Source organism: Magnolia sinica, chromosome 12 (genome assembly GCF_029962835.1).
Source record: "Magnolia sinica isolate HGM2019 chromosome 12, MsV1, whole genome shotgun sequence".
NCBI classification, from domain to species: Eukaryota; Viridiplantae; Streptophyta; class Magnoliopsida; order Magnoliales; family Magnoliaceae; genus Magnolia; species Magnolia sinica.
The window spans coordinates 12,226,706-12,243,961 of NC_080584.1; the positions used below are offsets into that span (position 1 = coordinate 12,226,706).

Sequence of the window (17,256 nt, forward strand, 5' to 3'; positions counted from 1 at the left end):
TACTTCAGTGCCGCATGATCTGTATAGATAATGATCTTGGATCCGATCAGGTAGGACCTAAATTTGTCCAAGGCGAACACTACGGCTAAGAGTTCCTTTTCCGTAGTCGAGTAGTTCACTTGGGCAGGATTTAGAGTCCTACTTGCGTAATGAATGACGTAGGGCTTCTTATCTTTTCTCTGGCCTAGGACCGCCCCAAGAGCATAATCAGAAGCGTCGCACATAAGCTCAAAAGGAAAGCTCCAGTCGGGTGGCTGCATGATAGGTGCAGTGGTTAACGTGCCCTTAAGCTTGGTGAAAGCTTCCTGGCATTGCTCAGTCCACTCGTACGGAGCATCCTTTTGAAGAAGATTACATAAAGGACGAGAGAGAAGACTAAAGTCCTTTATGAATCTCCTGTAAAATCCTGCGTGTCCTAAGAAGGATCGCACGTCTCTGATGTTCTTGGGTGGAGGTAGGTTAGAGATAAGATCGATTTTTGCCTTATCTACCTCGATTCCTTTGAACGAGATGATATGCCCAAGGACAATTCCCTTTTGAACCATGAAATGGCACTTCTCCCAATTAAGTACCAAGTTCTTTTTTTTACATCTTTTCAGCACACATTTAAGACTTTCCAAGCACTTGCTGAAAGATGGACCGTAAACAGAGAAATCATCCATGAAGACCTCTAGATATTGCCCCACCATGTCAGAAAAAATACTAAGCATACATCGCTGAAAAGTGGCAGGGGCATTACATAGTCCGAATGGCATCCTTCGATAGGCAAAGGTGCCGTAGGGACATGTAAATGTGGTCTTTTCCTGGTCTTCAGGGGCTATCTCTATTTGGTTGTAGCCCGAATACCCGTCAAGAAAACTGTAATAGGAATGACCAGCTAACCTTTCCAGGATCTGATCAATGAATGGTAAAGGAAAGTGGTCTTTCCTCGTGACGGTATTCAACTTCCTGTAGTCAATGCACATTCTCCAACCAGTAGTGACTCTAGTTGGCACGAGTTCATTATTAGCATTGGCTACGATGGTGACTTCTTAGGGACCACTTGAGTTGGACTCACCCATTGACTATCAGATATAGGGTATATAATACCCACATCCAATAGTTTAAGAACCTCGGCCTTAACCACTTCCTTCATGTTTGGATTTAGTCTACGTTGTGGTTGCCGAGCGGTCTTTGCATTATCCTCAAGATATATGTGGTGAGTACAAATCGATGGATCGATTCCTTTGAGGTCCGCTATCGTCCATCCCAGAGCTCATTTATGCTCAATGAGAATAGATATAAGCATACTCTCCTGTTCTTTCTCTAGGTGGGCAGAGATCACCACCGGGTATGTCTCATCTTGACCCAAATATGCATATTTCAAATCATAGGGCAAAGGTTTTAGGTCAAGCTTCGGCTTGAGGTTAGACGGTAGAGGCACTACATCGCTTGTAGTAATTCTTCAAATTGTGGCCTCCATCGGTTAACTTCAAGTACCGTCAAGTATCAAGCAAGGCGCACGTCTCCCTAATCATGTCATCATCAAAATCATGGGAGTGGGCCAGCACGTCTCTAGAGGATAAGAGGATAAGGTCCGAGGTGTCGTATCTTCCACGAAAGAGTCAATCATGTTAATGTCGTGGAAATCGTCATCATCCTCCAAGCCGCCGTTATTGAAAAAAATGTTTGACTCCAATGTCAAATTTCCAAAAGACATAGTCATGATACCATTCCCACAATTGATAATTGCATTTGACGTGGCGAAGGAATGGGCGACCAAGAATGACGGGAATCCGAGTGCTCATGTTATTGATGGGTTCGGTGTCCAGGATGATAAAATCTACAGGGTAGTAAAATCTATCGACATTAGACTAACACATCCTCAATTATCCCTCTTGGTACACAAACAGAGTGATCGGCAAGTTGTAGTGTGGTTAGGGTGGGTTTTAATTCACCCAAACCTAACTGTTTGTATACCGAGTAGGGAATCAGATTGACGCTCGTTCCTAAGTCAAGAAGTGCGTGATCAATTCGGTGGTTCCTGATTACACATGATATGGTTGGGCTACCGGGATCCTTGAATTTCTACGGCACGTCTTGCTTCAGGATGGCACTCACTTTCTCAGTCAAGTAGATTTTCTTTTGAATAATTTTCCGTCTTTTGGTCGTGCATAAGTCTTTCAGGAATTTGGCATATGAAGGTATCTGTTTAACGACATCAAGTAGAGGAATGTTGACTTTCACCTGTTTCAACACCTCTAGAATATCCTGAGAGTTAGAGAGAGGTTTTGGTGAAACCAACCGTTGGGGGAATGGAGCAACTGGCTTCTCTAGAAGTTCCGGTTCTACTTTTTGTGGGGCATCACTAGATCCATCATTGTTATCCTCTTCTGGTTCTTGAGGCTTTTCGGGCATAACCGGAAGAGTTTTATCAATGATCTTCCCACTCCTAAGAGTGGTGATGGATTTAGCATGTCCCATCTGATTTGAAGTGCTCGGATCATTATTCTCGTACTGCGGTTTAGGATTGGGGAGCGGTTGTGCAGGAAGCATCCCCTTTTCTATAACCGTCATACGAGAATCTATCTGTTGCATAAAATCTGTAATTCCCCGCATTGCCTGAGCCAACTCTTGTATGGGATTTTGAACCGGTTCCTCTTGAGGTTTCACTTGATTTGGATTTTGATTGAAGAAACCTGGAGGAGTCGCCGTTTGTCCATTCCTCCAACTAAAGTTTGGATGATTTTTCTAGCCAACATTGTATGTGTTGGAGTTAGGTCCAGTAAAAGGTCTTTGATAATTATTTACGGCATTGGCTTGTTCATTCAACACTCCTCGAAAGGTAGGTATTGTAGGACAGTTTTCAGTTGTGTGAATGTTGCAATCACAGATGCCGCAAACAATTTCATTGACCTTATCCTTCTTTCCTTCCATGGCCTCAACTTTCCTTATGAGCGTAGTCACTTTACACTTGAGATCATCCTCTTCTTTCAAGAGATATAATCCACCTTTCTCCTTTAATTGAGTCGGCCTAGACGTGGTGTTCGACTTTGGGTAATAGTCCCATGATTGTGTTTTTTCAGCGAGACTATCAAGGTAATCCCACACCTCATCAACATCTTTATTAATGAACTCTCCATTACACATTGTCTCGACCATTTGGTGCATGGAAGATGTCAATCCATCGTAGAAAAATTTTGTAATGCGCCACGTTTCAAATCCGTGTTGTGGGCATGAACTGACCAAATCTTTGAACCTTTCCCAACATTGGAAGAATGTTTCATCTTCCTTTTGGGCAAAGTTCATGATCGCTTTTTTGAGGGTAATCGTTTTATGATGTGGGAAGAATTTTTTTATTCCTCTGCATGTTGTTCCATGTGCCAATGGATCTAGGACGCAGTGAATGTAACCACGCCTTAGCTTTCTCTTTTAAGGAAAAAGGAAAGAGTTTCAGCCTGATCCTCAGATACATTAGGAAAACATAATGTAGCTATTATCTCATCGAACTCTTTCAAATGTAAATATGGACTTTCAGATTCAAGTCCATGGAATTTGGGAAGGAGTTAGATAACTCCTGGCTTGATGTCCATTTGTCCTGTGTTTTCAGGAAAAATCATGCATGAGGGCGTACTCACTCCCGCCGGTTGTAGAAAATCTCGTAAAGTACGAGGCGGGGGTGACTGTTGCACCTCATTCTCATCTTGGGTATCCTCCACCCTGGGTGGAAGTGGAGGAGGTTCGTCTTCAGCCATAACCTCAGTTAACTCAGGGGATTTCGAGCAGTGTCTAGTCCTGCGATGGATAGTCAACCCCTCAACCAATCCTCCTTCAGTCAAGAGACGTCGAGTGTCGTCACGGGCCCACTTGGGCATGAAAACACTCGCAGCCCTCAGTTAAAAACTTAACCCTAGGAAAATCTAGCAAGAAAGAAAGAGATGGAAAGAAATTACCAAATTGGAGTCCTGAGTTAAAACCTGCAGAATAAAATAAAAATAAGTTAGATTCTAAAAAGAGAAGAAAGAATTCCTAAAAGAAAGTGAAATTTTCTAAAATAAGTTAAGAGAGACCTAAACTAGAAAGTAGATTACTAAAAGAGAATTGAAAAATAGAAAGTAGGGAAGGAGTGTACCGAATTAGAGATTTCTATCTTAAAGGCCTACAAAATAGGAAGGTTAGTTTCTAAAGAATTCTAAAAATAAATTAAGAAACAAGATTAGATTCTAAAGGTGTCAGAATTAGAAAGTTACTAAAATAAAACAAAAATAGAAAGTTAATTTCTAAGAAGGGAAAGAAATAATCCTAAATTCTAAAAATATGAAAAAGTAGAGAGATTAGGAAGGAATTACCAATTTAGAAACTTATGTCCAGATCCTATAAAACAGGAAACAAGTTAAGCTCTAAAAATAGAATAAAATAAAATAAAAACTTCTATCCTAAAGTAAGTAAAATCCTAATCCTAACTTAATTCTAAAACTAATTAATTTCAGAAAAACGTAACCGTCAGTCCCCGGCAACGGCGCCAAAAACTTGTTCACTCCCCAAGTATAGGGTTGTGATGTAGTAATAAACTCGGTAAGACCGAGGTCGAATCCACAGGGACTGATACCTGTACGTTATCTGGAACCAAGTAGAACTAGAACTAGACTAAGATGCGATCTAAACAAAATAGAATTTAAGAAATAATTGTGGAATAATTATCTAAAACTTTAAGGAATTCTGAGGAAGGAAACTAGGGATTCAGAAGATCCACTTGTAGAGATCAGGGAGATCTTATGCCTGAATCAATGAGTATGGAATTCAAACTGAACTTATTTGATCTGATTTTCAAGAGATGAAAGGTATATGAATTAGAATGGATTCCATCATCTAACCATGCCCAAGAGACAAAGCAAACAATAGGATTAAACTAATTACCCACCAACTAACAATGTGTGAGGATCAGGAAGGGTACTGTCATCCTACCATGCCCATGGGACAATGATGAACAACAGGGCTTCCTGTCTTCATAAATATAAAAGGGGAAAAAGAGATATTCAAGGGCATTGCAGATCCATTGTAATTTCAGTCACAACAGACCATTAAAGACAAGAAACATTCCTTTAATTAACTAAAAGCAACATCAGTTCAGTTTAAACCAAAAGAAGGCATAAGTAAAGACTCCCATCACTTTACAAGCTTCACCTCTTAGCCCTAGCTAAGAGGTTTAGCCTAGCGTGATCATGCTAGAATCAGAGGAGAAAAACATCAAAAGAAATAAATAAATAAAAGGAAAAGGAAAAGGAAACAAAGACCGGATGTCTTTTGCTCTTGCAATCGTCAGTCACATCCCTGCCACGAATTTCTTCTTCCTCCCTCTTATTTTCCTCCCCACGTTCAAGCCTTCAAAATCGAGCCCCTCATGCTCACGTCCAAAACTGTCAGCCAACGTGCCAGCAGCCAGACTACCTGCACTTTCAACCTCAAGAAAACAAAATCCAAAAAAAAACTCTTCCCAGCTTTGCAGCCCCTCCTCTCGTGCACAGCAGCTACGTCCAGCTTTTCACCTTGCCAAAAAAAAACTCTCCCCCTCGCCAGCAGAAAACCCACCTTCCTTTATAGGTAGGGAGTGCGTTCTGCGGTATAGCAGCCGTCCGGAAATCTGCTGCGGAACTTTTACGCAGCCAAGAACGCAGTTTCCAGAACTTTGCTGTGGCTGGCATTCCTGCGCACCAAAACAGCAATTTCCCCTGACTCGTTCACCCACTCTGCAGCGTATAGATGTTCCACCCATACTGATGTGTATCTGCATCCCTGACGCACGAAACGGACCGTTCAGATCCTCATATGTGGCCCATCAAGAAAGGATGAATCACTGATTCAATCCAGGAAAATGGTACAATGAATCATGGCAGATTTTCGGCCACAGGGCTTCTCCTCGTTCTGATGCTTAGGGACGGCTTGGATGGGTCATGGAGAGCTTGTGGGCCATCGAAATCAGATGCTCGGATGGTGGGCAGAAACGCAACTTGCTTACCCGTCCGGAAATCCCGAGACTTTCGGCGCAAGGAAGTCTCCTCTCCGCTTTTCCTTCTCCTTTCGCATCACAAGGTCGGTCGGATGCGTCATATCCCCTCAATAGATGGATCTGTTCATCATATCTGATCAGCACGTAGTGGTGGTGGCCCCACTACCGTCTGAAATCTATTTCTTATTTTGAAGGGTAACAGCAGAGGATGTGGACAGCGATTCTTGGCTTCATTTGCATCGCTCTGATCTTTGGGGTGACCGAAACTTGCCTGTGGTCATGATGAACAGATCCGATCGTCATGAATGATGATGGAAGTGGGCCTGATCATGTCCCAATGGACGGTCCTGCGCTCAACAACGCCAGCGGCAGAAAAACAGGGGGCCCGTAGCTCTGTTTCCTTTTCTTCTTTTGGAAAGCACGGTCAAAACTCAGTTTGACCGTGCATACATTCCTGGTGCAATGCTGATTGCGCATGATGTTGTGCTCATTCATCATAGGTGGGGCCCCCACAGAGATTTTCGTGAGAAATCTGCTCCGTCCATCTGTATTGTCAGCTCATTTAACGCGGTCTATAACAATTTTGAAGCATATCCGGATATCAGGCGGGCCCCACATAATGATTAAAGGGGCTGATCTATCCGTTGGGCCACTTCCACAGTGATCCAGGAGCTGAAATTTTATGTGTACGGTTCATTTATGGTCCTCAGGCCACGTATGGAGTTTTGAACTGATCGGATGGTGGGAACCCTATGATCTTGCATTCTGGACACTTTTCAGGCCACTTGAACTTCAATTCCTCGATTTCCGCGGACCCCTGGTGTATAATTCCGTCGCTCTTGGTCTTCTAGAGTCCGTTCCTTGCCTTGGTGTCATTAGAGCGTTAAGTCCATGCTTTAAGCACCCATTTCGGTCCAGGCTCGTACATACACTCTGCATCACATACACAGTTAAACCAAGCCGTTAAACAGAGTCATGCTCATAAATCCAGGTAATAAATATGCACAATACACACAAACTTTTTATCACACGACCATACGAGTACTTCGAGATCTGAAATCCTCTCCTTCTAGCAAGAGAATCATTCTTCCTTCTAGCAATTCCCTCCAACTATACGTTTATTGTGACTTTAATCGGTCCAATTACTCGAAGCATGTCTATCCACAACAAGTTAATAATGCTTGGTCAATGCACTATTTATTGGAAACAAAACTAGCTGACAGTATTAAGATCATCCACTGAAGCTAAATATCATGCCATGGCCAATGCAACTTGTGAACTTATTAACTACTTTAAGATCTTGATGTCCACCACCCTCACCTATGTAGCTTTATTGTGACAATCAAGCTGCCTTTCATATTGCCACTAGTCTTGTTTTTCACAAATAGACTAAACATATCGAGATTGATTGTTATCGTCCTAAAAAAAGATTACTACCGTGATTCTCCCCACTTCTTACGTGCCCACCAATCAACAACTTGTAGAGATCTTTACCAAAGCCATTGGTCAAGACTCCGTCATCATCTTCTTCACAAATTGGGTGTTACAGATCTCCATGCTTGAACTCGAGGGGGGATATTATGAATGATTTAATCTCCCTCCATGTATATTAGGAAAGAATTAATCTTCCTCATGTATGTTAGGAAAGAATCAATATCCTTCCATATTATCTGAGATTTAATTCTTCCTCAATGTATTTCTTTCATATTGGGAGCCATTCCCTCTGTATTTATACACCATAATAAGTAATAGAAAAACAAAAAATTCCTCCGTCTCTAAATTTCACATTAAACCATGACTGTATAGTAGCCCATTTGATGATTAGACTGGCTTGTTTTCTGACCACTACACACACAAGATGGGCCGCAGTGGCACATGTGACGCAGAGTACATTTCAAAATCCCACCATCGCATGTATCTGTAGGAGACCGTAATTGTACTACGTTTCAATGCTAATGGCTGCCATTTTCTTGCAGGAGAGAGTAACTTGCATCTGGAATGGCATACGCGCTTCGAGATATGCTTGGGGACAGCAAGAGGTCTCGCTTACCTTCACGAGGAATCCAGGCCCCGCATTGTTCATAGGGATGTCAAAGCCAGTAATATTCTGCTTGATGCTAATCTCAATCCAAAGATATCAGATTTTGGTTTGGCCAAGCTCTACGATGACAAGATGTCCCACATCAGTACCGGTGTCGCAGGGACAATGTAAGCATTGTTGAAACCTCCCATTCGCCTTCATTTCTTAAGGTCATGTTTGGATGCTTCATTGAACAAAATTGCAATAATCCAACTCAATGTAGAGCCCAAGACTGAAGCAGAAGTTCCATTTCATGATTTCAATCTAGGGGTTGATTTGTCATTATGAATGGAGTGGGGTTGCACAGTTTGGTAATTTTCCAATATGATTTTTAATTGTTGCAATGCAAGTCAATTGAGCATCCAAACGCAGCCTAAATTTCTTATTACCAGATGTTGGTTTATATTGGAGTGCCTCAAACTGCTATCTTGTTATTCTGGAAGAGGCTACATCGCACCGGAGTACGCCATGCGTGGGCATCTGACGGAGAAGGCTGATATATTTGGATTTGGAGTCGTTGCTCTGGAGATTGTAAGCGGAAGGGCAAACCCATGTGAGAACGTGTATCCAGAGAATATGTATCTCGTCGAATGGGTATGACATTTAATTTTCCTACTAACATAAATCGGAAACGTAAAGGCTGAAACTCAATTCTTTCATTTTGGAAAATACTATTGAGAATCCGAAATTCTTTGGTAGTTAGAAAAATGAGACAAAAAACACTTATTTAAGAGCTCAATGTCAGCTAACTTTAGTAACGATTTAGTCGACTTTTGATGTTCTGCCTCCCAAACGAATATCCAAGAACAACGGTAATGTTGTGGCTGAATAGGTGACTGATCTCATTAGATCTTAGTCATACACTAAGTGTCTACCTATCTTGGTGCCTGGGGTCATTGTATTTTGGTTTGAATTGAAGCTACAATTTCAATTCTGGCACACCTACACACATATACAGCCGAAAATAGCAGCAACAGGGTGCATCCAAAAGTGACCTTAAATAACATGGGGCACACATGCATTCTAAACTACCAATGTGGGGCTCTTGAAGGTCACTGTATTGTTACTTCCGTAGGCTTGTGCTTCCTGTTGCTTTTGCATATGGTTTACATGATAGGTGGGCCCCCAACCTTTTTGTGGGGTCCTACCCGAATGCGTAATGATCCTTCCCTCATTTAATAAAATTTCATATATATGTGTGTGTGTGTGTGTGCTGTAAAATTCCAAAATCTTGAAATATAGAATAACGATTAGCAATCCATTAACAATTTCTACTAAGTTAAGCAATAGCCTTTTAAGGTGGAGAGTGGAACTCAAGCATTCCCAAATTAGCTTGTGAATTAGTAAATTTCTCTGTTGCAGAAGTTGGATCGATGGCCATGAAGCGCTCTTGAACCTAGCTGTCCATGGTGGAGATCCTAGTAATCATCAGATCGGCTTGTTAATCAAACTTCTAAAAACAGTTTGATTTGTATTAGTACTACTATTATTAATGTTACTTATTTTGTAAAACGGTTAGGAGTGTTGATCTGACAATTAGGATGGTCGGTTAGAGTCTTTCTAAAGGGTATTAGCAAACCCATCACTAGGAGTACAAGAAACAAGAGACAACACGAGAACCACCTAAAGTCAGGAATAGCACTCTCCCACTGCTATCCCCAGTCTCACGGCATTCTCCTCTTTTGGGTGACAATCAACAGTCCCGATCTCTGGATCATTCAGCGGGTAACATGTTTCGACTCTGTTCTCTTTTTGCACACTGAAATTCTTCATTTTTCATGTTTAAGCATCCACCTTATTGTTTTGTACCTAGCGGCAATCAATCTCGATTTGCTTGAGATTGATTCTGAAACGACCTTCAGAAATTCAGAAGCACGGGGTTGTTTCAGAACTTTCTAAATTGGTAATGGATTCTCAGTTGTTTTTCGGATTGTGAGAAGCACAAAATTGCATATCCATGCCAAAAGGGTGGCGCCTATGCAATATTCACACCATTCATCCGGCGGGTCTCATCACAAACTTCCCTGACCTGAATATGTGGTCTGTTCCCTCATCAGGTAAGCCACCCTTGTGCCCAGAAAGATAAAATGGACATTAATTAAAAGAAAACTACCAACAGGCTGTATTCAACATACAGGTTGGTCCACCTGATAGGCCGTCCAGCCAGATTTTTGGGTTAGATCATCTAAATTCTAAATGGTGGGGCATCAGCACAAGTGACCCACATCTCATTTCTCGTTTCTTTCTTCTTCTTCTTCTTCTTTTTTTTTTTTTTGTTAATGTTTTTGGTTGTATCCAATCCATTCTTGTAGGCTTGGCATCTCCATGAAAACAACCGCGCATTGGAACTGGTTGATCCAACGCTATCCAACTTCGATGCAGAAGAAGCAGCTCGGATGATCGGCATTGGTCTTCTATGTATCCAGGCATCACCATCACTACGGCCACCCATGTCACGGGTGGTGGCCATGCTGCAGGGAGACATTGAAGTGAGCACCGTCACGTCAAAGCCAGGCTACTTAACTGATTTGCCACCCAATTTTACAAGCAGTTTCATGAGTGACGGCACTTTGACAGCATCGACTAGTGTAACTTCCAGCAGCCAAAAGTTATCACCCGCGAATGAAAGCATCTCACCCTGTGAACCTTTGAGCTTATGCGTTTCGAGGTTGACCGCATCCGATCTCTCCATACATGCATAAATATATGTGCATGTATATAAGACAACATATTTAGACCCAGGCGGTTTGGTTGTTGGTATTTGATACATGTTTTGCATTTATTTAAGTCACGTTTGGATGATAAGTTACTTTAAATAAGTTACTTATTCCAACAGTAACTTACCTTGGCTTCAACTTAATTAGGAGATAAACATGTTTGGCAAGTATGTTCGGTAAAACACCTGACGTTGGGTTATTGAAACCCCCAATCCAGCAATGCGGTGAAAGTGGAGCCCACCATAATGTATGGGTTATATATCTACTCTGTCCATCCAATTTTCCAGATCATTTTATGTACTGGCCCAAAAATAAGCCAATCCAAATCTCAGGCGGCTCACCACAGGAAACAGTGGTCATTGAACGCCACGGTTGAAGATTTCCTAATGCCCACTGTAATGATTATTTTCCATCTAACATATTGCATTGATAGCATCAGGTAGACCAAAATGAAAGGAAAAATACAAATATCAGCTTGATCCAAAACTTTTGTGGCCCCCAAGAATTTTTTAATGGCAAGCGTTCAATTATCATGTTTCCTGTGGGGTGGTCAAATTCAGAGTTGGATCTGCATTATTTTTATGCTTATGCTCAGAAATGAGCTGGAAAAATGGATGGACGGCATGGATATAAAAAAGATGGACGGCATGGATATACAACACATCTATCCAAGTGGGTCTGCGGTAAGGGCTTGAGAAAACACGTTAGTACCCTGACCTTGCGGGACGTGGATTGTTGGTTAAACCTAACTCCACGTGCCCAGGGCCATCATGATGTTTCTTAGAAATCTCATATGTACATTTATTTTACCATGTCATGTGAGGAAGTGAACCCAAAGACGAGGTAAATCAAAGGCTTAACTGAGCTACATTGAAGGAAAAGATGGAGATTCAATGACCACCATTGAAATATTTCTAAGGCCCGCTATATATGATTATATGCCATCCAAACTGGTTATTAGGTAATTCCTACCTCATTAGATCATATGAAGAAACAGGTGTACAGGTGCACATTTCAAAAAGCAATTAAATGTGAACCTCATGACTATTTTAAAAGGGGAGGTTCAATACCACTGTTTCAATTAGCATGACCCACTTGAGTGGTGGATCTACCTTATATTTGGGACCACAGCTTAAAATGAGCCAATAAAAATGGTGGGTAGGGTGGATTTCTCGAAACATTATGGTGGGACACTTTGATTTTTTGAGCTCCTACCTTCCAACGTGGGGTTAACAATACTTTTTTCTAATTGTGTGGCCTACCTGAGTATTTGATCTTCACTGTATTTGGACACACTGATTAAAATGAGATGGAAAAACTGACGGAGGTAGTGGATTTCTCGAAAACATTACGGCGGGTCACATGACAATGGCATGGTGGTTTCAATAGTAGGTATTCAATATCATTCTCCAATCCACAAGGCAAAAAAATAAATAAAAATAAAAAGAAAAAAAGAAAAAAGAAGAAGACCGAGATAAAACTCAAATATTTTTATTGAATAATGTTTAATATGTATGATTTCTCCATTATAAATAAAAATAAAACCCTAATTTGTAACTACCAAAAATAGCAAAATTCTAGTCCTAACAGAAGTTACCCAAAATAGTAAAACTCATCTAAAACCTAATTTGCAAAAAATATAAAGTTCAGATAAACCTTATTAGAGGAGTCCTAGCATGATTACAAGTCATTTCTAAAAAAGATGAAAATCTAATACTTTAAAAATAAGGAAATATGACAAAAATTGAAATGATTAAAAATAAATTTTTTTTTCTAAAATTTTGTTTTTAAATTGGAATTGTTGTTTTCTCATGAAATGGATGCATGTGATCCACTTAATGGGTCGGTTAATTATGGATCACCCATTACGGTAAAGATTGATAGCTTGTGCATCCCGTAACGATAATTGAATCAAAAGTCATGGTTGATTTCCGGTTCACACTTCAAACGACAATTTCTTCATATCCGATCGAATTAAATTTCTTTGAACTGGATGCACCAAGGGCCCAATTACATTATGCCCTACATAGAACTAGCTCAGATTTGACGGACTACTTCCACTTCCATTTAGCCTTCTTATGGTCCAACCATGCTAGGAATGTATATTTACCACGTTCTATGTCAATAGTTGATTTCCATTTTGCAAATCAATGGTTGTGATGGGATGAAAGATTGTCCCAAGAAGATAGAGAGAGAGAGAGAGAGAGAGAGAGAGAGAGAGAGAGAGGGCAATTTGTTCAAGGAAACATGTTCTGGTCTACCATGTGTGAATGGAACCTAGGTCATGCTTTAACATGTCGAGCAGCGCCATGTCATCCATTAAGTGAGGGTGGTTGAGCGAAATTGGTCGATGTACCAAAGCAATTATCAAGACAAGTGACAAAGAAGGCAAGTAGTGATAAAATGGTTATGATAACCGTCAGGACGTATGTAACACTCCGTACTTTTCGATACTCAGGTGTTACCATTTAAATCGAATTTAGCAAGAGCATATGTGGGAACACACGTGGCTTATATTGCACGTCATCATTCAGCGATTCACAGTCCATGACGATGATGAACCCTTAAGAGTTGAGTTCAATCGGCCTAGGACTTTAATGGCTTTTAACATATGAATTTGGGCTAGAACAACCCACAATACATCTGTAAGGTCTAAAGTCATTCCACCTTGGGTTGAGCCTTGATTTATTGGGATAGGTTTGTGTCTCGTATAATCATCAACTTGCAATCTAAGCTAGCCATTGAAGCTTGTGACAGTACATAAGATCCACAACCTGAATAGGATGGATAGCCACTTGATTGCATAGGTTAGCCATCAGTTTATAAATGCAATTGTCAAAGGTTCCCTAAACTAGTACGGGAAACATTAGGTGCGCTTAAAATCAATTTTAGAATTATCAGATCACTAGGTTGGTCATCCAATTCAGGATATATAATATGTAATAATTATTAAATATATATAACTTATTTTATATATATATATAATGTAATCTAACTATTTAATGATCATTTATAATAAATAAAATAATACAACATGAATATATACGCTATGAATTGTTATTTATATACCTTATAAATATTTAAAATTTCTTATTAAAATGATATGTAACTATAATCTATATTATATTTATACACATATAACATCATTAATATAAATTACAAATTATAGAATTTATATTACATAAAAATAAAATACACTAGAAAATTTTATAATAAATAGCATATTTCAAACAATTTAACAATTTATATAAAATTAAAACATAACACATATATAACTATACAAATAATAATACAATAAAAGGGTAAATGAATAACAATGTATAGGTAATAATAATAATATCATTATTACCAAAATATTTAATGAACAACCCTAATCACTTTCAAAAAGGGGCCCACAATATGATTGAAATGAAATAAAATAATTTATAATAAGGTAACTAAAATTTATATTGTTCAAGTAGTAAAATTCACGGTAGGAACATGCAGACGACCCTTAGGACCTTTTCACCGTTGATGATAAGTTTGGATGTGATCTGACCATTAAATTAATGAAAATCCACCATTAGAACTAGAAACCAATTAGTATGGCCCATCTAAGTTTTAGATCAGCCTGATATATAGTCAGGGGCCTTACTTGGACCTGTGGAATCCAATGAACGGAGTGGATTTCATCCAAAAAAATTCCTGTGGGCCCCACCTAGTCACTCGTGTGTACACCAGCGTGTGCACCTGGTGTGCACTGAGCTGAGGAGCTCGGTCAACCTCCATTGATCCGAACTTCCTATTAAAAGAGAATCTCTGTCTTATCTGCCGCACCCTGACGAACGGACTGCTTTCGTTTGAGCTGATCTGTGGCCCATCATCATCATCCTCTAGGACGATCCAAACCGTCCATCCGATCAGGGAGGTGGATCTGACCAAAAATAAACCCATCTTGCATGCTGGAATGCATGCGCGTGATCACAATTTCCAGTGAAATCAGGGCATGCAAACACATGCTTTCCAAAAACGGAAATTCCATTCCTCTGTTGTCAGCTTGGCGATCCGCGTGATCTCCTTTCCCTGCATCTCGACCGTTCATACCAGAGAAATCCTAGCCCTACAAAGCTAGGGCTTCATACAAAGAAAGAGAGAGAAAAAGAACAGCCGCAAATCTCTCTTATTGCGTTGGCTCGAACCCACCGAGCTAACTCCTCCCAACCTCCATAGAGCTTAAATAAAACACGTCCCCAAGCTCCCTGGACTTGAGCCAGACCCTCCACAAGCAGCGGAATGAAGAAAAAGCATCGTCCTTCAGGCCGCCATTATCGCCCATGTCTTCTTCCCCGTTCGAGCCGCACCAGTTGCCTCAAGTTGGGGCAAGATCTGTTCGGTTTTGGATGCCCTGCTGATCATGGCCGAAGGAGAAAAGAAAGAGAGGTAGAGAGGACTGAAGGAGAGCAAAGAAAAAGGAGAGAGAGTAGGGGATGTTGCGCCTCACCGAGCTGCTGGGTGCCGCACTAACTGACCCGACCGAGTTCGGTTTGGGTCGGTGTTCTCGCTGACCAGGGATGAAGAAACGGAAAGAAGGAAAAGAGAAGAAGGAATAAGAAGAGAAGAAGGAGAAAGAGAAGGAGTGAGGAGGAAGAAAGGTAGATGCAGCGATGTCGGGTTGCTACTGAGTTCGCTCGGACAGTGCCACCAGGCTTGGTCACGAGTCAAGCTCGAGCTCTTCAAGCTGCTGTCGAGTTAACTCGATTAACCACTGGACTGAGCTTTCCCAGAATCTAAGTTGGGGCTGATCCAGTCCAGCCTCCCAACGACAGATGTTGTGGCTTGAGTTTTAACCAAATCGAGTCGGGTTCGAACTGGGCCTGCCTTAACTGAACGGGCACGTTGGCCATGGAGTCTGGGGCCGACTAGCTCTGATGGGCGAGCTAAATCACGTCCAGCAGAGCTTCTAGGATTTCAATAGAAAAAAAAAAACAAGAGGGTGAGAGAGAGAGAGAGAGAGAGAGAGAGAGAGAGAGAGAAGATGGGCGTTGCTGCACCGAGTTAACTCTAACTGAGTCGACTCAGTTGGGTGGAGTCCAGTGCTTTGCTGGCTTCAATCTAGTTGTTGGAAAAGAAGAAGAAGAGTGGAGGGCAAGAAGAAGAAAGAGGAGAAGGAAAGAAGAGGAAAGAAAAGAAAGTAGAGGAGATGACCGAGTCAACTCGGCTGGAACCTAGTCAACTCGGTTGGGATTGAGCCCAACTGGGCCGGGTCATGCTTGGGCCACGTCCAAGCTTTGCTGGGGTCGAGCTTGGGTTCTGAAATCAAGTCACGACAACTCCATACTAAGGTGAGTCCACCATTTCTCGCCATATTAAAATTCTCTTGATTACAATTAACATTATTACCACTTCTATCATTGTTAGGATTGTTAATGTTAGAAATGCATAGCCATTAGCAATTATCTATTCTAATAATAGTTATCATAGACAAGAAAATAAAATAATATCGTTATTAGATACTAGCGTATTGTTTTGTCACTCTTAAATATTATGATAGTAGATCATAATATTAATTATCACCACAATGAATACTATTAACGTATTACACTAATATTAGTTATCATAAATGAAACTACCATTAATGATATTAACATGGTATCCATCACTTGAAAATATTATCTTTCATAATAGATTATACTATTTTATTATAATTGTAGTATTAATTATTACCATGGTCACAAATATTAGTTGTATCATTAACGTTAAATTGTAACTAACTATATTATTATATTATATTTAAGCTACACATATATCATAGTTCAAATCCTAGAATCTAAGCATCTAACTAAACTCTAAGATGAAATCCTAATTCTACATCAAAACCCTAAGATAAGTAATTCAAGCCCTAGGCTATGATCTTAAACCTAGGTAGTGAGTATAACTTGGATTTAATTGTACAAGTTCATGATTTGTGGTATGATCCAATTCTAAGGGCGCAAGCACTTAGAGACACTGGAAGGTGATTCGGTTCATCAGGTGATGACTTTTCTCCTTAAGCTTTCCATTTCCAAATTAGTTTAAGTAATAGTCTTTAATTGATTTACAGATGTTATCTCATAGCATGCCGATCTTTTATCAATTCTTAATGCATGGCTTATACTTGGATTATATTGACAGTTGTCAACCATGATTTCATACAATAACTTCTTACATGATAGTTTTCATTTGAATTCCAATCGATAGTTCTTATCATGACTTATCGCGATTGTTATAAATCAACTTATGCCTAACGTGCCATAGATATATGCTTTCTCATGGATTGTTGTGAGTCACTTATGGATCTCTATTTGCTACACTTTCTTGTGGGTAATCCCACTTGTGTATGTGAACCCATACTTAAGATGTATCAAGTTGGAGTGTGGTAAGGAATGGCCTTCAATTGGAGCTTATGTGGAGCATGGAACATTAATATGGGATTTACCATCCATAGGTCATACAAC

At 40.3% G+C, this 17,256-nt stretch overlaps 1 protein-coding gene and 1 non-coding gene across 2 annotated transcripts in view; both read left to right on the forward strand.

Moving 5' to 3' along the window:
- Window positions 1-10,871, forward strand: part of LOC131220930 (probable LRR receptor-like serine/threonine-protein kinase At1g56130) — a 91,326-nt gene extending 80,455 nt beyond the window's left edge. Inside the window, exons 25-27 of the mRNA XM_058215878.1 lie at window positions 7,963-8,194; window positions 8,510-8,660; window positions 10,379-10,871. Of these exons, the coding sequence (XP_058071861.1) occupies window positions 7,963-8,194; window positions 8,510-8,660; window positions 10,379-10,768 (773 nt within the window). The 3' untranslated portion in view covers window positions 10,769-10,871. The remainder of the gene's footprint in view (window positions 1-7,962; window positions 8,195-8,509; window positions 8,661-10,378) is intronic.
- On the forward strand, window positions 3,200-3,306 carry LOC131222009 (small nucleolar RNA R71). Its single transcript, XR_009159719.1, has one exon. It is a non-coding gene; the product is annotated as a small nucleolar RNA R71 (small nucleolar RNA).
- Window positions 10,872-17,256: the final 6,385 nt, after the last annotated feature.